Source organism: Schistocerca cancellata, chromosome 7, assembly GCF_023864275.1.
Source record: "Schistocerca cancellata isolate TAMUIC-IGC-003103 chromosome 7, iqSchCanc2.1, whole genome shotgun sequence".
NCBI classification, from domain to species: Eukaryota; Metazoa; Arthropoda; class Insecta; order Orthoptera; family Acrididae; genus Schistocerca; species Schistocerca cancellata.
The window spans coordinates 152007525-152033530 of NC_064632.1; the positions used below are offsets into that span (position 1 = coordinate 152007525).

General features: G+C 44.6%; 1 protein-coding gene across 3 annotated transcripts in view; it reads right to left on the bottom strand.

Moving 5' to 3' along the window:
* LOC126092035 (nucleolar protein 4-like) overlaps window positions 1-24051 on the bottom strand; it is a 442215-nt gene extending 418164 nt beyond the window's left edge. For all 3 annotated transcript variants that reach the window (XM_049907435.1, XM_049907436.1, XM_049907434.1), the window contains exon 1: window positions 23453-24051. In XM_049907435.1, coding sequence (XP_049763392.1) covers window positions 23453-23494 — 42 coding nt within the window. In that variant the 5' untranslated portion in view covers window positions 23495-24051. The remainder of the gene's footprint in view (window positions 1-23452) is intronic.
* Window positions 24052-26006: the final 1955 nt, after the last annotated feature.

The window sequence follows — 26006 nt, forward strand, 5'->3', positions numbered from 1 at the left end:
TGGACTTTTTCTTTGTTGGCCAGTATCGTTAAGATCTTGTTAACATTTTGTAAGTTTTACAGCTTCGAGTTATCTCACGATGTTACATGGTTACAGATTTGTTTTTATAAATCTATGGAGTTGTGTGATAGTAAAATCTTTGCAGCCGTATTTTGGTGTTCGTTTTACGAAATTATCGTGGTCAATAATTTCAATAAAATTATCAAAATACTTTCTAGAAGAGACAGAAATCTATATACACACCCGTAAATATCCAGAAAAAATTTAAACAAACAAGCCGATTTAAAACATAAAAGCTATTTTGATAATTTTATTGATATTATTGACCGCGGATAATTTCATGCATCGAACACCAATATACAGCTGCAAAGATTTTACTATCACACAACTCCATAGATTTAAAAAAAAACAAATCTGTAACCACGTAACATCGCTGACATAACTCGAAGCTGTAAAACTTACAAAATGTTAACAAGATCTTAACGATACTGGCCAACAAAGAAAATTTCCACTGCTGAGACATTACTTAACGAGGAATTTATAATTTCGCCTGTGCTTTGCTTAAAAACGCACCAAGTAAGATATCTGACAGCAAGAGCGTCAACGACGTAATATGGAAGTACGTCTCACGCCAAATGTACAAAATCATTATTTATTACGAAAATTCACAGATATATTATCTAAATGCCGTACTATACGTTGCAGATTGCTTTAAAATGGCCTTTGAGCCGAAATAGGCCTATAGCCAATGAAAATAAAATCACAACAATAACAACTGCTACTCAAAGAGTTTTGGCTTAATGTACACATAATGTCCTTACAAGTTTTACTTAACTTGAAACAATCATTTGTTACAGAAGTACTTGATAATTTACAACTGTCATTGACTATTAAAGCGTCCCAAGATACGCTAATTAACAAACTTCTCTTGAAGTATAATGTTCAACATTTACAAAAGTAAATTTCAGGGACTTGAATAACTCGTTAGTCCTACTTGATGATGTTGACTGTTTCAGGGCAGCTCACGAAATGGGGCAGAGCGCTTCCATGCTCAGCTCTATATTGACATCCGTATGAGGGCGCTGCTGTGATGAGACAGAGAACGTGCTTTCTTCAGGCTCTCGCACCGCGACATCGCTAATGCAGCATTAGAAAATTGCAGCGAAATGCACGATGATCTGCAGCGGATAGGCACTTGGTGCAGGGAGTGGCAACTGACCCTTAACATACACAAATCTAACGTATTGCGAATACATAGAAATAAGGATCCTTTATTGTATGATTATATGATACCGGAACAAACACTGGTAGCAGTTACTTCTGTAAAATATCTGGGAGTATGCGTACGGAACGATTTGAAGTGGAATGATCATATAAAACTAATTGTTGGTAAGGCGGGTGCCAGGTTCAGATTCATTGGGAGAGTCCTTAGAAAATGTAGTCCATCAACAAAGGAGGTGGCTTACAAAACACTCGTTCGACCTATACTTGAGTATTGCTCATCAGTGTGGGATCCGTACCAGGTCGGGTTGACAGAGGAGATAGAGAAGATCCAAAGAAGAGCGGCTCGTTTCGTCACAGGGTTATTCGGTAAGCGTGATAGCGTTACGGAGATGTTCAGCAAACTCATGTGGCAGACTCCCCAAGAGAGGCGCTCAGCATCGCGGTGTAGCTTGCGGTCCAGGTTTCGAAAGGGTGCGTTTCTGGATGAGATATCGAATATATTGCTTCCCCCTACTTATACCTCCCGAGGAGATCACGAATATAAAATTAGAGAGATTCGAGCGCGCACGGATGCTTTCCGGCAGTCGTTTTTCCTGCGAACCATACGCGACTGGAACAGGAAAGGGAGGTAAGGACAGTGGCACGTAAAATGCCCTCCGCCACACAATGTTGGGTGGCTTGCGGAATATAAATGTAGATGTAGATGTCTTCGCTATCGATGTGCACTGCCGACTTTGGTGTGGCGCCGCGATCTTTGGACGATACCACAGAACACAAAAACGGATTAGACAATACGCCTGGGCCCACTATTTGCCTTAAGTGACTTGAGGGCCACCATGGAAAACCTCCGATAGTTGTCACGGGGTACTCGTCTAGCATAGGACTGTTAACAGCCCTCTTCCACCGGGAGAAGTAGCGCGGCGGTTATGACACTGGTTTCGCATTTTGTAGGACACGCAAATCTCCGTCTCGCAATCCAGATTTATGTTTCTCGTGGTTTCCATAAATTGTTTAAGACAAATGCCAATCTTGTGCTCCATCACTAATTACCCCGTCACTGACGAGACGTTACCACATCTTCCTTCCTTTCTTACCACTCGCAATTCTCCTCCACCAAAGCCTGTCCTGAGCAATTACCACATTCGTGACTCTTACTTAGTTTCTCCATATTGTCCCTTAAATTATCCAGGAATACTGGTCTTGGGTTTTCCTTTCTTCTAACGTTAAATCCTAATCATCCTTCCTTTCTTTTCCCATTTTCTAATTGCATCAAGTCTCATGGAAAGTTGTAGTGTGATCTGTTCTACACTATTTTGGCATATCCTCAACCCAACGGAGCATTCTTCACTTCGCAGTTCTCAATTTTCCCCCCATACTCTCTGCCTGGGAACGCTCGTCGACAATGTGTTCAAACACAGTTCTAGGCAGTTTATTATCAGGCTAGTGTGGCTCTCGTATAGTAATATTGGACCAAGGAGTGATTGGTAGGAACAATTTCTTTAAGTAATCTTTTTCCTGAATGTCGGAGAAGCTAAAGGCTCTGCCGTGATCGGAACTAAGATACATAAATAGATTTGTTGTAAATTCGGTTGTTGCAGTCTTCTGTCATAAGACTAGTTTGATGCAGCTCTCCACACGAGTCCATCCCCTGCGAGCCGATTCGTCTCCTAATAACTAGTGCAACCAACGACCACTTGACCCTGCTTCTTGCAGTAGTCCATTGGTCTCTCTCTAAAATTCCTCCCCCCCCACCCCTCCCTCCCAATACTCACTTCCAATGCCAGATTGATAATTCCTTGATGCTTTAAAATGTGTCCCGTCAACTACTTCCTTCTTTTACGAGTAGTCAAGTTGTACGACAATATTTCTTTCTCCTCACTTCCACTCACTACCACCTCGTTTGTTATTCGGTCTGTCCATATAATATTCAGCGCTCTTCTGTAGCACCACATTTCAGAAGCTTCTATTCTCTTATTGTCTGAGCTCCTTATCGTCCACGTCTCACTTTCTCACTTTTGTACAAGGCTAAACTCCATACAAATACCTTCAGAAAAGACTTCCTAACACTTATATTGATATTACAGATGTTGACAAATTCCTCTTTTTCAGAAATTATTTTCTTGCTATTGCTATTCTGAATTCTATATCCTCTCTAGCTCAGCCACTATCAGTTATTTTGCTACCCTAATACCAAAACTAATCCACTATTTTAAATGTCTTATTTCCTAACGTAATTCCCTCCGCAGTACCTGATTTACCTCAACTACATTTAATTACCCTTGTTTTACTTTCGTTGATGCTCATTTTATATCTTCTTTTGAATACATTATCCACTCCGTTCAACTGTTCTTCCAAGCATTTAACCGTCTCTGACAGAATTACGATGCCTTCATCAAACCTCAGAGACTTCATTTGTTCTTCTTGAACTTCAGTACCCGGCAACAGGCTAAAAACCTGTCTCACTCCCTTCACAATTACTGCTTCTCTTTTATGTCTTTTGACTCTTATAACAGCAATCTTGTTTCTGTACGAGTTGTGTATAACCTTTCAGTCTCTGTATTTTATAGCTGCTACCTTCAAAATTTCAGAGTGTAGTCCAGTTAAAATTGGAAAACGCTTCCCCTACATTTAAAAGTGCCATAAACGCAGGTTTGCTTTTCTTCAACCTGCCTTCTAGACAACATAGCCTATATGATCATTATTGCCACGAGTGTTCCTACATTTTCCCGAAAGCCAAACTGATCTCTGCAGTCGGCTTCTATCAGTTCTTCCATTCTTCTGTAAATAATTCGTGTCAGTATTTTGCGTCCAGGACATATTAAACTGATAGTTCGGCATATTCACATCTGTCAGCACCTACTTTCTTTGGAACTGGAATATTCTGCTTGTCTCCTGTATCTCGAACTTTCGTTCATGATGGCTAAAAGAGCTTCCATATTCAAAATACATAATCATTTTGAAAGTGACGTTGTATGTACAGGGAAGTAGTCATTTGGAACGGATTCACAGACGGCATGTAGTTGTTAAATATAACAGTTATCAAGTACAACTGTTTTTCTTTTTTATTTAAATTGTTTTGACAGGTGTAAGGTTCAACTACCACGTTTAATATCAGGGAGTGTCTGGCCCGTTTTATTATGAGGATTGTAATGTAGTGTGTCTTCGCTCAATTGTGCACAAGTGGGATTGCAAGTAGGCAATACATGAAGGGGGGGAAGTTCATGAAATTGATCGAGAATGCCAACTTTCAATTTATTTTTTATTTATTAATAGAATTGGTGGACAATAAGTTCCCAGAGTTTCAATGATGAAATCGCATCCGAAGTGTCTGAAAAATAATTAAAAGTGTGACGCGACCTTTCTGCCACGCCCACTTTTTGAAGCAACATTTCAGGACTAGATCGGTGAACAATAATTCCGTGGGTTACTTTCCAGCTAACTTTTAGTTGAAAAACTTTAATACACTGGACACATCCAGTCACTGATGTGAACGGCAAAAATCTGGAAGATGAAAGGGCACTGGTGGACACAACAGACTCAAAAACAAGATGATCCACTACTTTAAGTGTGTTATGGCAAGGCTGTCCAGATAGAACCTACTCAGTGGAAGTGACATGAAAAGTGCAGTATGGCCCACTTATTTCCACGTTGTGTCAACAGATGAACATCCCATTCATCATCTGTGGCACATTAGATGGTGTAGATATGTGCACGCTCAGAGGGATAACAACCCGTACATTCACAAGGAGATGCTTCCCAATTGTATCCTGGATGCTGTCCAGCGCACTTACAGGTTTCTGATCCATCCTGAACTTCTAAAAATGTGTTTATGGCAAACCCAGAATCCAGATGAGTCTCTAAATTCACTTTTATGGAAACGATGTCCCAAAATCACATGTTCATCAGCTACAGTTGTCAGAATTTCAGCTTATGTAATGATGGAAACGTAGGGCGGATGAAGGTGTTAGAGAGATGGGACTTTACGATGGGAAATTTCGCTGAAGACATATTGAGAAACATAGATTTACAGTGCCACTCTGCACCTGAAAAGTCAGTCGATTCCTGAAAATTATGTTTTTTTTTTAATTTATGTACCTTCTTCTCAGAATCTATGAACGCTAGAATTGTGAAAGTTTGTGTACTTATTTTTGTAAACACGATAAATGATTTCTCAAGAGTAAATTTTGAAAAGCTGTGTGCAAGGTGAAATATGGGGCAATTGCTTGGAATTTTGCATAAATTTTATATTATGCTTACAGTATTACAAATTATTAAAAATTCTCCTATTCGATATATTCAAAAAAGCCTCCACGAGAAATCGTACTATATGCAAAAAGATTAAACAAAGAAAATTTTGTAGGGATCTCTTAAACACTTTCTGAGAAAAAGGTACATAAATTAGTTTTCGAAATTAAAAAAAGTTTAATGTAAATAATTCAAGGAAATTAATAGTAACGTGGTAATTTCATCTAAAGAATGGTACAAAATTTCAATGCCGTATCTTCAAAATTGTGGATTTGACGCAACTTTTAAACAGTGTGTGTTTTTCGTAAACTTCCCCACTTAAAACTCATAAAATAATGCGAAATTTCTGTTGTTCTACAATAGAAGCGTGGATCTGCAAGCGCTGATGTAGGGTATCTACGAACGTCAGTAAATGCAATGAAGACATTGTCGAATGTAGTGAATAACTCTCTACAACCGACGATAGCGAGATTTTTCCTGGTATAATTCCAGGAGTTCCCGCTTCCCTCTTCGCCAGGTACTTCCGTATATGGAGTCACATCGTTGCACGTTTCAGACCATCGTGGTCGGTGGCAAGCACAGGCCGTTAGAGGCCAACGAGATCGCTGGTACCTTATTAGAGGTGCAAACAAATTTTGTTATTATTCGCTCTCCTTCTCCTCATCATTTCCGTATGCGCCTACTGACTCATTTGGAATTCACAAATCTGACTTTTAAATTCTCTCATATTCCGGCCGGGACATTTTTTTGTCGTCCCCTTCTCGTCTTCGCCCAGCGAAGAAAAGTGTATGGAAACGAAATGCCGGATCCGACTTGGCGGTATCTTTCCGTCTTCGCCCCAACAACGATTATGAGCTCTGGTGTATTTGTTTAAGAGCAAGTAAAAGGAGAAGAACACAGTTTACAACATTTGGAAGCATGCCAAGGATAGCCTGTTCTCTGTAAATAAGGAGATACGGGCTCGGGGAATATACGGATTCCATAACTACAATCGTGAAAGAACAACTCCAGGGTAGAATAAAAGTATCCGAATGGTTCGTCAAAACTCGTCGTATTGATTCTTCCGTATGTCTTCTCCACTGACACCTCCGCATGCGGCATACAAGGCTTTTACAAAAAGTAAATTTCACTACAGTCATACTGTAAGAGGAAACATTTATTGCATACTTCAGAAATAACTGAACTCCACTTCAAAATAAGCGCCAACAAATTGTGACGCTCCTTGCGCCGTACCATCAACTTTCACGTTCTTGTGTCTAAGAATTTCAACCCTTTTTGAGACAACAGTTTGCATATCTTCATCACTGTGGAAACGGTGATCGGACATGGTTTTCTTCCGGTGGTAAAAACAGATGGAAATTTTTTGGAACAAGATCAAGACTACCTGATCGAGGATAGAATACACCCAGCGCCATTTCAGCAGAAAAATCTTGAGCAGTTAGCTCTTCTAACGGATCGTTGCGATTTTTGCAGCGTTCCACAGCAACGGTCAGCGTTCATGGCGACAATTCTGCGCGTGAAGTAAATAAGAACGGTGTCATTTCCACATGAAATTCGGCACCTTGGAGATCCACGAGAGTGTTCGCATTCATTCACACCTACTTGCTGATAACTGGGATGGATGAGAAGTAACCTCATGTTCAGATGAGATATGTTGCGGATGTTCATCGATTTCCGATCCATATAGATCAAGGCTTCGAAAAGGGCGGTATTTAAACTCGTAAAGAAGAAATGCAGCTGAACTGGAAAGACAAAAAAGAAGGGAATAAAAGGTATTTTGTTTAGGTAGCGTCCAGTAGCTCGTAAATCATATTTGAAGACAGTAATGTTTAAAAAACGCCATGTGCTGCTAATGAAATAAATCTTTATTCACTACCGATTTTGATCAACGACCAACATCAGGTAACAGAAGTATTTACATCAGTGTAGGTGTTTTCGCATCAATAAAAATATTATTGTAATAGAATAAATCATCCTGTGTAATTGAATGCATTGAACTGTATTAACTATAGCAATAGGCGTCGAAGACAGTTTCCACAACACGCATTACCGAGGGAGGGAGTACTTTATGCCCGCTATAAAGAAGAACAAAATTCGTTAATTATTGTTGACTTACATTAAAAACATAATTTTTTAAAGACAAAGTGATGCGTAAGTAGAGTCCAGAACCTGGAAATGTCTTTTAGCAGTAACAATGCATTTTCAATAATGTGTGCTACGAAGATCGCGGTGCGCGCTATGACAACCACAAAGAAATTACAAAATCCAAAGTTCTTTAACTGCTATTGAGTTTTCCTCGTGTTATTTAGAGATATTGTTGTGTAAGTAAGGTTCTGAACCTGAAAAAACTAAATGTGACATTCACTGTAGAAAGCGTAATCTACTATTAAACTTAAAATTTGGGTTCAGTTTAGCTGAAAAATTTAAAAGATTTATATAAACTGGTAGAAGAGTTCATTAAAAACAATACAGATTTTTTTTCAAACTTCTACAATATAGTGAATAGATTACAATATTTTCAGAAAGTGGACACAAAGTAACCCCCCCCCCTCCCCCAACTGGTATTGCGGGGGATTAATACGCATACGCTTCACTGCTTTTTCCCGCCCGGATAGTCGCACGTGTCAAAGTGCTGCTTTCGAATTGGGGAGGTTCGCCGATCTCAGATAAAATCGCGGATTAACGAGGAAGGTCGCTGTGCCGGCCTAACTGGATGTGGTTTTTAGGCATTTTCTCACGTCCGACTAGGTGAATACCGGGTTGGTACCCACGTCCCGCCTCATTTACACGATTCACAAACATTTCGAAAACGTTCTCATGCATGGGTACAAATGGCTCTGAGCACTATAGGACTTAACATCTGAGGTCATCAGTGACCTAGAACTTGGAACTACTTAAACCTAACTAACCTAAGGACATCACACACATCCATGCCCGCGGCAGGATTCGAACCTGCGACCGTAGCGGTAGCGCGGTTCCAGACTGAAGTGCCTAGAAGCACTCGGTCACACCGGCCGGCTCCTCATGCATGGGGTAACTACACGTAGACAGATGAGGCGCAGAAATTCCGCCCCTTGCGGGGATGTGGTCACGAGTGGGCGGAGGGAGGCGAGATGAAGGCTATCCACCTTTTTTCTTTTTTAAACTGGTTTTGATGCAGCCCCCCACGAATTCCTCTTCTGTGCCAGCCTCGTCCTGTCACTTACATCGTTAATTATTTGCTGGCTGTATTCCAGTCTGTCTTCTTCTACAGTTTTTACCCACTACAGCTCCCTCTAGTACCACGTAAGTTATTCTGTAATGTCTTAATAGTTGTCCTACGATCCTGTCCCTTCTTCTTGTCAATGTTTTCCATATATTCCTTTCCTTTCCGATTCTCCGGAGAACCTCCTCATTCCTTACCTTATCAGTACACCTAATTTCAACATTCTTCCGTAGCAACACATCTCAAATGCTTCGATTCTCTTCTGTTCCCGTTTTCCCACAGTCCATGTTTCCACGTTCTCACGCATGGGTAACTTGACACGTAGATAGATGAAGCACAGAAATTCCGCCCCTCGCAGAACACTATACAATGCTGTGATCCAACGTACATTGTCAGAAACTTCTTCCTCAAATTAAGGCCTGTGTTTGATACTAGCAGACTTCTCTTTTCCAAGAATGCCGTTTTTGTATGTACTAGACTGCTTTCGATTTCCTCGTTGCTACGTCGGCCATGCGTTATCTTGCTGCCTAGGTAGCAATTTTTTTAACTTCGTCATCACCAGTCCTGATGTTAAGTTTCTCGCCGTCTTCATTTCTGCTACTTCTCATTACTTTCGTATTTCTTCGATTTAATCCCAGTCCATATTCTGTGCTCATTAGACTGTGCATTCCATTCAACACGTCCTGTAATTCTTCTCCAGTTTCACTGCTAACATTGGCGAATTGAGATTTAACATGCCAACTCCGTGAAGATACGCCATGACGCAAGGAAAAAGAAAAGGATATGTGTAAAAACGTAACAGTGAAATGTTCTTTTTGGATCCGCATGTGCAAGGATGGGCTAATATTCCGTCCGCTGTACTTACAGCCCTTCGTGTAATTAAATTTCAGGTAACCTCCATATATCGGCCGAAGATCGGCAGATCGATTTGACTGAATTTGGTCTATTGCTTATTTAGAGACCTGTTGCCTTACATTTTATAACAGGGCGTTCATTTCACAGATTTTCATGTAGATTACAAAACATATTGCGTATTACAAACAGCAGTTATTGTTTTCAGCAATTATAATAGAATTAATAATTAATTTAAAATACATTAGAAATTAAAGAAAGACAAAAATATTCCAATTTTAAGAACATATGATAGGAAACACTAGGATAGTAGGAGAGAAAGAGATAGAGACAGAAAGAAATTTGGAAATTTGTGTAAGGTCTTACGGGACCAAACTGCAGAGGTCATCGGTCCCTAAGCCAACATACTACTTAATCTAACTTAAACTAACGTACACTATGGACAACACACACACCCATGCCCGAGGGAGGACTCGAACCTCCGACGGGGGAAGCCGCGTGGACCGTGACAAAGTGCCCTAGACGGCGCGGCTACCTCGGGCCGCTAGAGAGAGAGACGGCGCGGCTACCTCGGGCCGCTAGAGAGAGAGAGAGAGAGAGAGAAATGTTTCTCTTTCTGAGAGAGCCTGGTCTGAAAGCCTCGGAACTACGAGGTGCATTCAAGTTCTAAGGCCTCCGATTTTTTTCTCCGGACTGGAAAGAGATAGAAACATGCGCATTGTTTTAAAATGAGGCCGCGTTCATTGTCAATACGTCCCAGAGATGGCGAGAATGAGAACTGTTTTAAATACTTAAAATTGCGACGTTTTCTTTACTTGAACAGCGTACAATCATTCGTTTTCTGAATTTGCGTGGTGTGAAACCAATTGAAATTCATCGACAGTTGAAGGAGACATGTGGTGATGGAGTTATGGATGTGTCGAAAGTGCGTTCGTGGGTGCGACAGTTTAATGAAGGCAGAACATCGTGTGACAACTAACCGAAACAACCTCGGGCTCGCACATGCCGGTCTGACGACATGATCGAGAAAGTGGAGAGAATTGTTTTGGGGGATCGCCGAATGACTGTTGAACAGATCGCCTCCAGAGTTGGCATTTCTGTGGGTTCTGTGCACACAATCCTGCATGACGACCTGAAAATGCGAAAAGTGTCATCCAGGTGGGTGCCACGAATGCTGACGGACGACCACATGGCTGCCCGTGTGGCATGTTGCCAAGCAATGTTGACGCGCAACGACAACATGAATGTGACTTTATTTTCGTCGGTTGTGACAATGGATGAGACGTGGATGCCATTTTTCAATCCAGAAACAAAGCGCCAGTCAGCTCAATGGAAGCACACAGATTCACCGCCACCAAAAAAATTTCGGGTAGCCGCCAGTGCTGAAAAAAGGATGGTGTCCATGTTCTGGGACAGCGAGGGCGTAATCCTTACTCATTGCGATCCAAAGGGCACTACGGTAACAGGTGCATCCTACGAAAATGTTGTGAAGAACAAATTCCTTCCTGCACTGCAACAAAATCGTCCGTGAAGGCTGCGCGTGTGCTGTTTCACCAAGACAACGCACCCGCAACAGTTTCTTCGTGATAACTTCGAAGTGATTCCTCATGCTCCCTACTCACCTGACCTGGCTCCTAGTGACTTTTGGCTTTTTACAACAATGAAAGACAATCCCCGTGGCCGCACATTCACCAGCCGTGCTGCTATTGCCTCAGCGATTTTCCAGTGGTCAAAACAGACTCCTAAAGAAGCCTTCGCCGCTGCCATGGAATCATGGCGTCAGCGTTGTGAAAAATGTGTACGTCTGCAGGGCGATTACGTCGAGAAGTAACGCCAGTTTCATCGATTTCGGGTGAGTAGTTAATTAGAAAAAAAATCGGAGGCCTTAGAACTTGAATGCAACTCGTATTTCGAGCCTTGCAGCCCCGGTTCGCTACAGTTTAATTTACGGATTAATATTTCTAATCACTATTTACTAAAGCACTATTATGTACATTGTGGAAAGCGCAGTGGTGTATGAGTGTAAAGTTTGTTATTTCTTGGAGCTATTGATTAACCTTCGCCGTGCGGGGTAGCCGCGCTATCTAGGGCGCCTTGCCACAGTTCGTCGGAGGTTCGAGTCCTCTCTCGGGCATGGGAGTGTGTATTGTCATTAGCGTTTAAGTTAGTTTAAGTTAGGTTTAGATAGCGTGTAAGACTACGTACCCATGACCTCAGCAGTTGGTCCCACAGGAACTTACCATAAATTAATTAACCTTCACTTCCTATATTATGTGTCTTGTATTTTACCTGTTAATGCGCTTATACACTAAGTGTTCAGTTACGAATGTTACATCGCAACAGCGGTATAATGACCGCGAGATGGACATGCCTGCCGTTTCTGCGTAAGATAGAACAGGTTTACAGGGTTGATTGCAATAACACTGTTTATTCTAATACAATTTAATTATTTTATATGTTATGTAAGGATGTCTGTGGTACATGTTGGTGAAAGTGTTCTCTGTTTGAGTAAGTGTGCGTTTCGGTGCTGCTATCTGTGTTGGTGCACGCGAATAGGAATAGCTTTCTTAGGTGCTTCGTGTGTGTTGCAGTGTTCTGTTATACGGCCGCGTCTGTCTTATTCGTCATGTCCTTCAAACATCATCGGCGATTTTATTTACTATTTCCTAAAAAAATGTTCAAATGTGTGTGAAATCTTCTGGGACTTAACTGCTAAGGTCATCAGTCCCTAATCTTACACACTACTAAACTTTAATTATCCTAAGGACAAACACACACAACCATGCCCGTGGGAGGACTCGAAGCTCCGCCGGGGCCAGCCGCACAGTGCATGACTGCAGCGCCTTAGACCGCTATTTTTTGTTTTTCTTTTGCATTTTTGTTCGTTGTTAATCGTTGAGTTTGGTCATTGCGGACGTCACATGACATCCGTTAAAGTTCGTTTTTGCTGATCCTTCCACTCAGTTTTTCTATTACAGACGGACCGCTCGGCTAATCCCGCGCGGCTTTACTGTTTCCTACTGGTCTTTGTCTCTTACTGTCCGTATCATGTCATTGTTGTACTGCGTTGGTGTCTAGTTTGCTGCTGTGTATCGGTGACAGTGAAAAAATGTATTCTGGGGATCCATGTTCCTCACATATACAAGTAACACTCTGGCTGCGGCCTACGCGGTGTAAGTGCGTAGGGTAAAGGCTGTGACCCGTCAAAAAGTGAACCATACCCCGGCTGGGATTGATATGACACAGTCTCAGACTTTCCTTACTGTCCGGGAAGAACTGATATACTCTACGGCCTTTATCGCTGAACTCTCATTCCCTTTGTCCTCGATGGTGAGTGTTCATCAGAAGTGAGGGTATCATCTGGAGTGCCCCAGGGAAGTGTGGTAGGTCCGCTGTTGCTTTCTATCTACATAAACGATCTTTTGGATAGGGTGGATAGCAATGTGCGGCTGTTTGCTGATGATGCTGTGGTGTACGGGAAGGTGTCGTCGTTGAGTGACTGTAGGAGGATACAAGATGACTTGGACAGGATTTGTGATTGGTGTAAACAATGACAGCTAACTCTAAACATATATAAATGTAAATTAATGCAGATGAATAGGAAAAAGAATACTGTAATGTTTGAATACTCCATCAGTAGTGTAGCGCTTGACACAGTCACATCTATTAAATATTTGGGCGTAACATTGCAGAGCGATATGAAGTGGGACAAGCATGTAATGGCAGTTGTGGGGAAGGCGGATAGTCGTCTTTGGTTCAATGGTAGAATTTTGGGCAGATGTGGTTCATCTGTGAAGGAGGCCGCTTATAAAACACTAATACGACCTACTCCTGAGTACTGCTCGAGCGTTTGGGATCACTATCAGGTCGGATTGAGGGAGGACATAGAAGCGATTCAGAGGCGGGCTGCTAGATTTGTTACTGGTAGGTTTGATCATCACGCGAGTGTTACGGAAATGCTTCAGGAACGCTGGTGGGAGTCTCTAGAGGAAAGGAGGCGTTCTTTTCGTGAATCGCTACTGAGAAAATTTAGAGAACCAGCATTTGAGGCTGACTGCAGTACAATTTTACTGCCGTCAACTTACATTTCGCGGAAAGACCACGAAGATAAGAGAGATTAGAGCTCGTACAGAGGCATATAGGCAGTCATTTTTCCCTCGTTCTGTTTGGGAGTGGAACAGGGAGAGAAGATGCTATTTGCGGTACGAGGTACCCTCCGCCACGCACCGTATGGTGGATTGCGGAGTATGTATGTAGATGTAGATGTATCCACCCGCCATTAAACAAGTTGGCACTTCTCGGAAATGTCCTGTCCGGTGATCTCGATTACCTTCTGCTGCCTCCCCCTCCTCAACAGTACAGAAACCGAATGGTCGGAAGAAGTCCCTTCACGGAAGCGGCGGAGGGATCTTTATTTCGTTCGCTGGAGCCGTGATGAAGCCTAGCTACTCGTGCACCCCTGTGCATCCCTCCCATTTAGCAGCGCAGTGTTGACACAGACACTGGAGGGCCGACGGCCGGACAGTTTTAAAGGCCCGTCCCGGCACGCAGGTAGGCGTCGCCTCAGCCAGCGCCCCCCCCCCCCCCCCCCGTCCTCGTCCTCTCCAAGTCCAGCGGCGGGCCCGGCCGCCAGACGGGGACACGGCGGCCTTGACTTTCAGCTAGGCGACACGTGCCGCGATTATCTCGCCGCGGCCTAGCCACCGGCTGCACCGCGGACGCTACGTGCATTTCTGTACCAACTGCGGGTCCGCTCCTACCGTACAAGCCCTTTGTTTACGCCCGTTTTTCGCGAACAACTTTCCAGTCAAAATCAGTGGGGGCGGGTGCGTGACACACGCCAGAGCTGTAATAAGCCGCCAACCTCGTCGCAAGTGATCCAGTGTCGTCAACGAGCACCTGATTGTGTCGATTGTAGAGACGTAAACTCATAAGTATGCTGCAGATTGCGGGAGAGTGAACAGTGGCGTCGTCTCCTAACGTAGGAAGACACAAACAACATTAAGAAAAGGATAGATTGTTACTCACCGTCAAGATGAGCTGATGAGTTGCAGACAGGCGCAACGAACCGACCGACCGCAGTTCCCGGTGGCAGCGGCGATCATGCATGCATAAGATGTGCTTACTTATGTGAAAGTGAACGTGTGTGTGTGTGTGTGTTTGTGCTCGTCTTTTTTTTGCTGAAGATGACTTTGGCCGAAAGCTATAACGTGTAAGAGTCTTTTCGTTGCGCCTGTCAACGTGTCATCTTTACGGTGAGTAGCAATCTACCCTTTTCCTTATACTATTGCCGGCCGGGGTAGCCGAGCGGTTCTAGGCGCTACAGTTTGGAACCGCACGACCGCTACGGTTCTGCTTCGCGCATGGATGTGTGTGATGTCCTTCAGTTAGTTAAGTTTAAGCAGTTCTAAGTTCTAGGGGATTGATGACCTCAGAAGTTAAGTCTCATAGTGCTCAGAGCCATTTGAATCTTATACTATTGATATTCCAACCTGGAATTTCCATTGTTTAGTAGCACTCTCGCCGCGCTTACATCTGTTACGTAATATGTTTGTTGTTAGTATGTCAACCTTTATCTTATTGTCTGCTTCGTTTTGTGTCTCGCTGCAAAGTTGCATACGGACATGACGGTTTTTCCTACGAGTGTTCTCCCACAAGACAAATCAGTCATCTGAAAGCAGTTTTTTGGGTTTTCAGTTTCTCGAAAAAGGGAAGGCGAACACTGTGCAAGAGTAATAACGTAAATAAAATGTTCAAATGTGTGTGAAATCTTATGGGACTTACCTGCTAAGGTCATCAGTCCCTAAGCTTACACAATACTTACCCAAATTATCCTAAGGACAAACAAGACACACCCATGCCCGAGGGAGGACTCGAACCTCCGCCGGGACCAGCCGTAACGTAAATAGCTCAAAACGTTTTTTAATAAAAATTGTATGAACAGTGAAAAAGGCAGCTCTACGTAAGTAGGAAAACAGTTTTGTATATTAATTTCACACACAGAAAGAAAACAAGATACAAAAGATGAAATAAAATGGCGCTATAAACTGCCTTCTAAATATGGTTTCATGTTGTAGTCTACAAAAAATTATAGTCACGCCTAGTATTGGAGGGCAGCGTGGAGGGTAAAAACCATACAATAGGAGTTTGTGGCACAACTTGACTAGAAGAAGGGATTGGTTGGTAGGACATGTTCTGAGGCATCAAGGAATCACAAATTTAGTATTGGAGGGCAGCGTGGAGGGTAAGAATCGAGGAGGGAGACCAAGAGATGAATACACTACGCAAATTCGGAAGGATGTAGGCTGCAGTACGTACTGGGAGATGAAGCAGCTTGCACAGGATAGAGTAGCATGGAGAGCTGCATCAAACCAGTCTCAGGACTGAAGACCACAACAACAACAACAACAACAACAATGAAACCATCACGGGCATCATTTAATACCGTGTAATTCCCCTCTTGGACTTTATAACCGCCTGGATTCAGAGAAGAAGAGAGTCTACAAGGCTTCGCCGCTAGCTCACTGAGCTAGCTGAGGATTTCGGGACGCTGGTGTCCGCATTTCGCCCCATGTTTCAATATGTCCCCCAGAATTTCTACGGGTTCAAGTCACGTCACTTTGCAGGCCAATCCAGTTGTAACAGTTTGGTGAAGTGTTCAGAAACCAGTCGTTGTTGTGAGTTAACGTCCATACATACCTGAGTGAGCAACGATCTCTTGCGAGGTTACCGACTTCAGATGTTCACTGCCTCCAGTTCCCGTTGCAATGAACTCCCACTAATAGGTTACTATGGACATTCATTCACTCACTGCCTGCAGAAATTGTTGTCGGATTTGGAAGCGATTTTGATTCACAAGCAGTAAGACGCCCCTCCGGAGTCAATATTGTTGCCGGAGTACAATTCTGACGTCGTGTTTCGCGGTCACGTCTGTTACACCACTGTGTGTCACGTCCTCCCATTTACACATGTTTCCGTACATTGCCCGCTTGAAACATTAATGTCCCACTGATCGCTACTTGCTTGTGCTTATGTAGAGGCAGTGCGCGAGCGGTTGAACACGTGACTCCACACTGCGTGTGAACTGCAGTGATTAATATTTTTCCGGTGAGTTTGTGAATGTATTAATCAGGCAAATATAAATGTTAATTTTTGGAAATCTTTGGACGACACTTATTCTGTTCTTTTAGTTACCAGCTAAAACTAACTTAAATCGGTCCGGAAAAGTCTCGGAAGACCCAACGATACCGACCAATCTCCGTGTCATCCTCACTGGATGCGGACATGGAGGGGCATGTGGTCAACACACCGCTCACCCGTTGTTGTCAGTTTTCGTTACCGGAGACGCTGCTTCTCAATCAAGTAGCTCCTCAATTTGCCTCACAAGCGCAGAGTGCACCCCGCTTTCCCACAGCGCTCGGCAGACCGGACGGTCACCCATCCACGTGCTAGTCAAGCCCAACATGGCTTAACTTCGGTGATCTGACGGGAACAAGTGTTACCATTGTGACGAGGCCTTTGGCTTCAGTTGACAGCATTGTGGAGAATTTTTTTATACTGCCTTTTTCAAGAACCGCCACCACGAATATTCGCTACGGTAATTAATGAACTCTACTACCATGGCTAGTTACGGCCTTCAAAGCGTCAGTTCCATCATTCAGGCGCCAAACTGCAAAGCAGAAAACTCTCAGAACAGAACAGGAACGCTCACTCGTGACAACCGTGTTTCGGTACAGAAACGAATAGTCGATTACAAGTACCGTAACTCGCTCGTGTAAAAGGGGCTTTCCTAACATTGCTGACTGAAAAACAAAATGCGTCTAGGCCGCATATGCGTAGAGTACATGACCTGTAAACTTGCTAATAGCTGCACGGATTTAGAGAGGTCCAAGTCCATGTAGTGTCCAACTTTTTCACCTCGAACAACTTGCGACATCTTACACATATTTGTATTCTCTCTTAATCTAGACCAATACGTCCAAAAAAACATGAAACAAAGAGCAATGCGTTTTCGGAACTTCACTTACAATCACCAAACTGGGCTATATGAATCAACTTTGTAACATTATTGCGCTCCGCGCGGAAATTTTTACCCCTCTCCACGGAAACTATGAGCGAATGAATGAATGAATGAATGAACGAGGCAAGCGTGTTTACTTCGCTATCGACAGACGGTCGTCATTCAAACATTTGCAACAACAGCACAGAAATCCCTATATGAACTGTAATTTTTACTCCGTTATTTCTTGGGCACCTATAAAAGTGCTATATCGCTGAATTTGTTTCAGACAGACGTGCTACTCTAACGCAGTTTTTTTCCCCATTTTAAAAGAACAGTGCCTGTATTTCGTTGAATAATCAACCTGCCGGAACACGTTGGTCTTCGTCTACATGGAAAGACAGAACAAGTATCTTTAACAAGCTAAAATTATTTGAGGTGAAAAGAGTTGAGCGTCTCAGACACAAGGATGCATCTACGCTTACATCTCACTATGTACAAGCACCCATCCTACTTTCTCAGCATAACCACCACCACCACCATTATCACACAGAATAGATCCAGCAACTTGTCTCGGTCCGCCCTTTCCTATATCGGAATTTCCTTCGTTTCAGACAGATTTTTAGATGTTATTTGAAAATTATTTTGTAAGGGATATGTTGTAAACGTCAAAGGGGATCTTCATTTCATGTGGTACCACTTCGTGGCGTGCAGAGTGAATGCGCCGGAGACGCTAAACGCACAGCCGTCCCTTAATAAGCTATTTTGATGTTTCTTACGAAATAACAGAATAAAGATCCATTTTCCATTGTCATATCATACCTACGTGCCAAAAGTAATAGCAAAAAATCTTTGATACTAACCAACGTGATAAGATTTCATCGTTACCAGATTACTCTTAAACTTCCAAAAAGAAAATTCCCAGGTACTGATAGAATCACTGCCAAAGCCAAATGCAGCTGTGTGCTGCGACGGAACTTGATCAATGAATGCCTCAGACTCGCATTAATTTTGAGAAGTCTGGAATGATTTGTTGGATACTAAGGAAAAACAGTGCAGAAAGGCTTCTTTGATAAAATCATACCGTCTGGCGTGTCTGTTAAAAATTCCCGGTAAAATCTTTCGTACGCTGCTTTAATAAACTGCATAGCCACGAAGTCTGATGCCGTGTGGATGAATCGCAACATCGATGCAAAAAGAGGGAAAGAGTAAAGGACTTAGTTCAAGTAATATCTTTGCGGTATCTTCGGCAGCCAATGATAGACTAGACTAAGCTGAAAGAGTACTCACACTAACGACAGCTGGGGAGAATTGTGAAGAGTATCAACAAGGGTAGCAGAGCAGAATAAATTTCGTGTTTCTTCACGCCGATCCTGCTAACTCTATCAACTCGTTCGCAGTTGATTCGTGTAAAAAGAAGTCCACGGTGCAGACAGCCCGTTACCACCCGCCGGAGGGCAGAGGTCATCCAGCGTACGCACAACACGGCGGCCCGGACGGGCGTTAAGTTAATTTGACGAGAGATGCCGGCGGCAAATTTGTACGAATGGCGAAATGCGGGCGGCGGCGACCACGCCCCCTCGGTGCGCAGCTGCGGCGCACGGCAGAGTGGAAAAAGGATAAAAAAGGCGCACGTGGCTCTCCAAACACGCCGCGCACAATGCGCGTCAGTCACGCGACAATGGCGGACGCGCGCCCGCAACAATGATACGCTTCTCGCGCCAGCGCCCCGGGCAAAATTATTACCTGATGCGCGCTTCGGCAACCGGCTCTGAATATAACCAAACGCGGCGGTCCTGCGCGAATGTAGGCGACACAATGGGGATGCAACGGTTGCAGATTCATTGAAAGGGTGTTAAAGTCAGAAAAGGCCTTCAGGGAATGGCACAACAAGGATGATTACGTGAAGAGAATGATCGCGTTGAGAAGTGCTACACTCGCGTCACGTACAAAAGCTGCGTTTAACAGTAACCATCACACTGCTACGCGAGATACCTCGAAAAATGATCAGAGGCAGATGGTACAGCGGTGAAGAGACTGGACTCGTCTTATGAAGGAGCAGGATTCAAATCCCGCCTGGTCATAATTTCCCAAATAGCTTTAGTCGAACGACGGCATGATTTCCAAAACAAACCACGGTCAATTCCTTCACGTGTTTTACACGAGGCACTATTCCTCCTCCTCCAATGACCTGGTTAAAAAGGAGACGTAAAGATCTGAATTTCTTGTTTTCCATGAACTGAGGACTGACAGCTGTCTCAGACGCAACGACCATTCCACGAAATCGGCCTGTATGATGAAGGTTTCTTCTACTACTACTGTTTCTCTTTCTTCTTGTTACAGTTTTCATCGTTTATTTTCTAGTTTTTCGTTTTATTCGCAATAGCGTATCAACAGTTTGGCTAAAGATAAACGAATGACAAAACTTTGTTGGTTGGTTGATTGATTTTGGGGAGGGGACCAAACCGCGAGGTCATCGGCCCCGTCGATTAGGGAAGGAAGGGGAATGAAGTTGGGCGTGCCATTTCTTTTGCCTTAAGCGGTTTAGGGATATAGTCGGACGCGTTTGAATCGTCGTCCTCCCGAACAAAACTTTGTAATGTGGATTATACCGAGTCGAATCACACATAGGGAAGACTCGCAGAAGAGGATATTAACAAACAGTATCCTTTGCAGAAATATTTTCTGCGATCGCGTCACACCTCGTGATATTTTTTCAACATTGTTGTTCACAAGCGATATTTAGCTTTATGGCTGATTTCGATTTTTATCATTTACGATACATAATTTACAGCAGATTCAGAAGGATGTAGGCTGCAGTAGGTACTGGGAGATGAAGAAGCTTGCACAGGACGGAGTGGCATGGAGAGCTGCATCAAACCAGTCTCAGGACTGAAGACCACAACAACAACAAACCCTCGTTATTGTTACAGTTGCATATGGAACAGGTGTTTTGAGGCGATTACTACGCCACAAGTTTCTTGAGTAACAATTATCAACAATGAGATTTTATGAGCCCTTAAAGAAGTCGAAGTGGTCATAAAGCAAATGTGTGGCATCAGGACTATTACATAAATTATAAAAAAAAATTGATGGCAGTGTTGGCTCGTTTGAGAATGTTCTTTACGTGATCTACTACAATCCTCCGGTGGAATGAAGAATTGACCCTTAACAACTGCTCCTTCTTTTAATCCATAATGTAGCTAAGGTAATTTTCGCAGGATTAAGAGTTCGAAACCACTCTTATGTTAGTGTTCTCTTCTTTCGGGTAGAATAATTAGACAGAAGAAAAAGCTGGCAATGTAATTACACGAACCATAGGTGCAGGTTATTGGATCGCCCCTTGCCGGTACGTCATCTATCACCAAAATTCCAGACCACTGGTGAATTATGTTAAAATACTTTCCCCATGGGAGGAAACCAGGACGAAACATTAATTTACAGCAGCTGTGTGATTGTAGATTCCCGCTAACCGCAAACCAAGCTCAACAATACTTTCTTGCGGACCTGGCAGAAACTGGTTGACAGGAAGAGACAAGCATCATTAACACCAACACCCCATACGAGATGTAAAACCCAACTTTTGTCGGTATTTGATTTCAGAGGGCATTTTCTCACCACGGTGCCAATGTGGATTAGTTCCAATAAATCTCTAAAGATAGGATTTATTGCGAAAGTACCCTTTGTATCTATATCCATTGAAACTAAGAATGCGCCAAATAATAATGGTGCGAATCTACTTGTAAGTAACGTTTGTTGAAAGATATTCTGCTGACTAATAATGGTTACATTCTAACAATTAGACTATTAAGGCGGCTGTAGCGATGCGACAGCTCAATAATGATGCCGATTCCGTGCATTGTAGAGGAAACTGAGGGGAGATACGTGTCAACATTTCGAAATATTCGTTACTCCGAAGAATACTCGGCATTTTTCTGCGTGTACCTGCCATCTGCTTGTATGATCTTATGAATATTTAGAAGCAGTTGTTTTGGAACATGCCAAACTGTATGAGCACTCGGTACGGTGATAATGAGCATTCTGTTACGTCAGAAGACTGCACGGTGATGGTGTTTACTGTCACTAGGTTGCGTGAGGATTACTCTGAGGGGTCTCGAGACTGAGTATGGTATAACGACTGAAGATCAGTGGAACCTTGTACTGATGCATTACTGCATTTTCCGTGCAAACACACATGCTGTAAAACTGCTTCCGAATCCAGGCATATTTCTCCAATGCTGCCAACACAACTGCAAGCATCACATGTCGGTTTATCTTCGAACGCCACTTGCAGTAGGTTTTAGTTTGGGCTCCCCGGTTAAAAAGTGACCTTGATCTGCAACTATTCCACACTACCACAGGTCTTTGAACACTTAGTTGTTATTAGGGTTATCCCAGATCCTTATCACTTTGATTAAAAATTTTATCACTGTTCACATAGATCTCCTGTAATTATTACTACCTAGATTTAAATATGTGATCACAGGGTGCTTAATTAATCCGGAAATTCATATTTTTGGGACACAACTGTCATGTTCAGTTTCACTGTTGCGATCAACTGTCACAAAAATGTATATAAAGTACTTCACTCCCTATCTGTCATCCGTGAACTTCGTGTGATGCATGCCACTGGAAATTCCTTTCGTAACCTGATACATATTTTTCGGAGAAACGAACTTAACTAACATCACCTCAACACAAGTTCAACATATGTAGGTTTTACCTGTACTTGATTTGTAAAAAGCGATAAATATGACGATTGCATATTGTGAATATTCAGTCAATATTGGCGCTTTTAAAATTAAATGTTATTTTTGAAGAGTTTTTCGCAGGCTGAAAATTACTTTAGAAACCGTATAAAATCGTTATGCTACACAAAATGTAACGGTTATGGTTAATCAACCAGCAGAATTCCTTAGGAAATTTGAACCTTCACTCGAAAAAAAAAAAGAAGTCCAAAAGACAATACACTATTCGACAGTCGAAACTCACGGATACTTCCAACATAAAATACGCAATACTTTCGTAAAGTAAAAGTAATGCTAAAATCAACCGAAGAAATAACACTGATCTACAGAATCAATAATTAAGACACTGAAACAGACAAAAAGTACTTGAAAATCATTTAGTACGTACTTGCACCTTATCTGTTGAGACGTGAACCGCCACAGAATTTGAAATTCATCCGTAATATTTTGTATATATTGAATACAGATGTAACACTGGTAGAAATACGCAACGAGAGGTTACAAAGAAAGAGGTTACTGGCGCTTCCTTTGTTTTGTGTAGCACGTGACAACCGTGTATACTTCTTTCATTATTATACACCATAGAACTTATAATTTACCAATAAGATGCTGTTGCCTGGATTATTAACGGATATAAACGCCGATGCGTAATATCTATGTCTCGCAGCACATGCAACGAAGTTGAATCTGTGACAAGCTACATCGTCCAAGACGAAGACAAAAGAAAAGCGACGGCTGTGTTTTGTTCGCAAAAAAATATCGCTCTACTGAAACACGGGAGCGTGTCCGGTATCAGCTAGCGCAGAGCCGCATAGGGACGCCCTAGCCAGCCGACGCCCACGCAACGACGCCGCGCCCCTGACACGCCCACCACAGCCGACGCGGCCGCCGTCCGCGACTTTAAAATTCACCTGTTGACTCGTAAGCTGCACGTCTCCCGATGCCGCATGCGTTGTTGGTGGGGAGAATGGGGGGGGGGGAAGAGAGGAGAAGACAGTGGTTGTGAGCGCTGGGGGAGGTGGGGGGAGAGAGGGAGTCGGAGGGAAAACACATCAAAACAATTCCCCACCCCCGCCGTCGTTCTCCTCGTTCCGTCTCAAGAGGCACACTCGTCAGTGAAGGCATCGAGTAAGAAAAGGGACACAGTCGGCGGTAAGGGACCACAGCGCAGCGACTTACCTTGTGAACGCTGCTCGGCTTCCTTTTATGCGACATCTTCATCGGTGGTGACAGTTGGTCGACTCGCTCTCTCCGATTACTCGGCAGTGCGGGCACAGTCTTCAGTCAGCGGGCCGAGTCGCATCTAGCACACTTCTCTTGTGACACGAGGAAAAATGACGACCAAGTTTCTTTTGATTTTTAACGCTTAAGTCTGAGTTACGCTGGTTGTTCCGAAGAGGTAGAGAATGTGGTTCTGTATGCGGATTCGAAACTGTCAAAGGTGGTACACAAAGAGGCTACGGTGTGCCATCTTCAGTAACAGCAGGATAGGGCAGAGTACTGTTTGTCGAGAACTTAAACGCTATCACTGTCGGAGGCGGCGCGAGGTGCCGAACGAGATAGTGCAGCATCCGGCGTCATGGTGTCGTGAGGTACACACGCGAATCACACTGGTGACGACGTGTTATCCGCACAGCGACGCCGGCGAGTAGCGAGGTGGTACGGGTGTAGCGCCGGCAGCGCGAGCAGTGGTGGAGGAGGAGGGGGGGAGGAGCACACGTGCGGCGGTCAGCTGAGAGCCGTGGCCGGCGCTGGCGCGTGTCGCTGCTCGCTGCGGAGGTTGGTCGCGCACTGAGGCGGCGCTCGGCGTGCCGTGCTGCGCCCGGCCGTGCGGCCCCGCTCGCCGGCGTACGGCCCCCCGTCGGGCTGGCCCCCCTACCCGCCCCCGCCGCGCCCCCGCCGCCGCCCGCGCGCGCGCTCACCCCTCCGGCGCGCTCGCAGCCAAGGTTTTCTTCCCTTCTCTCCCAGGCCCCCCCTCGCTGCCGCTGCCGGCGTTGCGGTGCGGTGGCCCGGCTCGTAGCGAGCGGGCGCTGAAATTCGGAGCGGCCGTCGGGGGCCGGGCGCGCCGCCCATCCCACGCGCACTCACACAGACGCCGCCGCCCACACCCCTCCCGCCCCCGCCCCACCCCACGCCGCCCCTCCCGGGCCGGGCCGGGCCGACACCGCAGCTCGATGTATCACTCTGTGTGCCGCCGCCGCCGCCCGCTCTGTCTCTCTCGCTCCCCCGCGCCGCGCCGCGCCGCGCCGCACAGTAGAGAGAGCCCCCTACCCCCTTCCCCGGCCCTCGCGCACGCACGGCCCCAGTACTCTACAACTACCACTACAACTACAGCGACCGCACGCCGGCGCTGCGCTGCACCAGCCGCCGGCAGCGCGGCGGCAGAGGAGGGTAGGGAAGCGCATTTTGTAATAACCGCGGGGAGAGGGGGGCCTCACCCCTGGGGTGTGGGTGTGGGGACGGCCCTACCCCCCTTACCGTCTGCGTTATCCCGGACTACACACACATTCGCACGTACTGCCGCCGGCGTCCCTCGCAGGCACTGACGCTGCACCGTTGGCGCCGCGCTTCTAACATCGCGCTCGCATCAATAGACGCGGTTTTCAGTCACGCTATTCAATAAGAACTCACTTCTCTCTCCGTCTTCCCCAACGCCGAGCGTCGTTCAGAGCGGGCGGTCACGTTACTAGACTGTTTACTTGTCGCTACCGTGCTAATTTGCAAACAAAACAGTTTCCGGGTCAGTCATTCGTTTATTTTGTCACTAAATCATTCAATGGTTCACACGACCATCTTCAGGTGGAAAATTGTTTACCGTATATTTCGGCAGAGAAGACGATCTTCAGATAAGACGAGGTCCATCCAGTAGCTGTAGCCGGGCGTGGTGGCCGAGCGTTTCTAGGCGCTACAATCAGGAACCGCGCGACCGCAACGGTCGCAGGTTCGAATCCTGCCTCGGGCATGGGTGTGTGTTATGGTTCAAATGGCTCTGAGCACTATGGGACTCAACTGCTGTGGTCATAAGTCCTCTAGAACTTAGAACTACTTAAACTTAACTAACCCAAGGACATCACACACATCCATGCCCGAGGCAGGATTCGAACCTGCGACCGTAGCGGTCGTGCGGTTCCAGACTGTAGCGCCTTTAACCGCTCGGCCACTCCGGCCAGCGTGTGTGTTATGTCCTTAGGTTAGCTAGGTTTAAGTAGTTCTAAGATCTAGGGGACAGATCACCTCAGAAGTTAAGTCCCATAGTGCTCAGAGCCATTTGAACCTGTAGCTGTATGTCTTTTCCTCATCCGTCAGTGCTGCCACAAATGGTTTCAAAATCTTGGCAATGTAACTCGCCGAAATCACCGTCTGATGAAAGAAGATGGGATCAGTAAAGCGGCGCGCAGACACTGCACACCAGGCTTCAACCTTCTGATCGTGCAATTGTGTCTCGTGAAGTTATGTGGATTTTGCGCGGCCCAGAACCTGTGGTTCTGTGAGTTGACGTAACCACACAGGTGAAACCATGCTTCACCGACGTAAAAAACACACCCATGTCCAAGCCATTTATAGTTATCTCGGTGAACAGTCACTCACAAAACTAGGCGCTGAGGATCATCTGCTGGCTTTAGTGCATGAACAACGGTCGCTAGGTAGGGATGCATGAGCAAGTCCAGGTGGAGTATTTGTCCGCATGGTCGATGTGTCTGTAAACTCAAGAGCGAGCAGTGCTTTTGGTGGG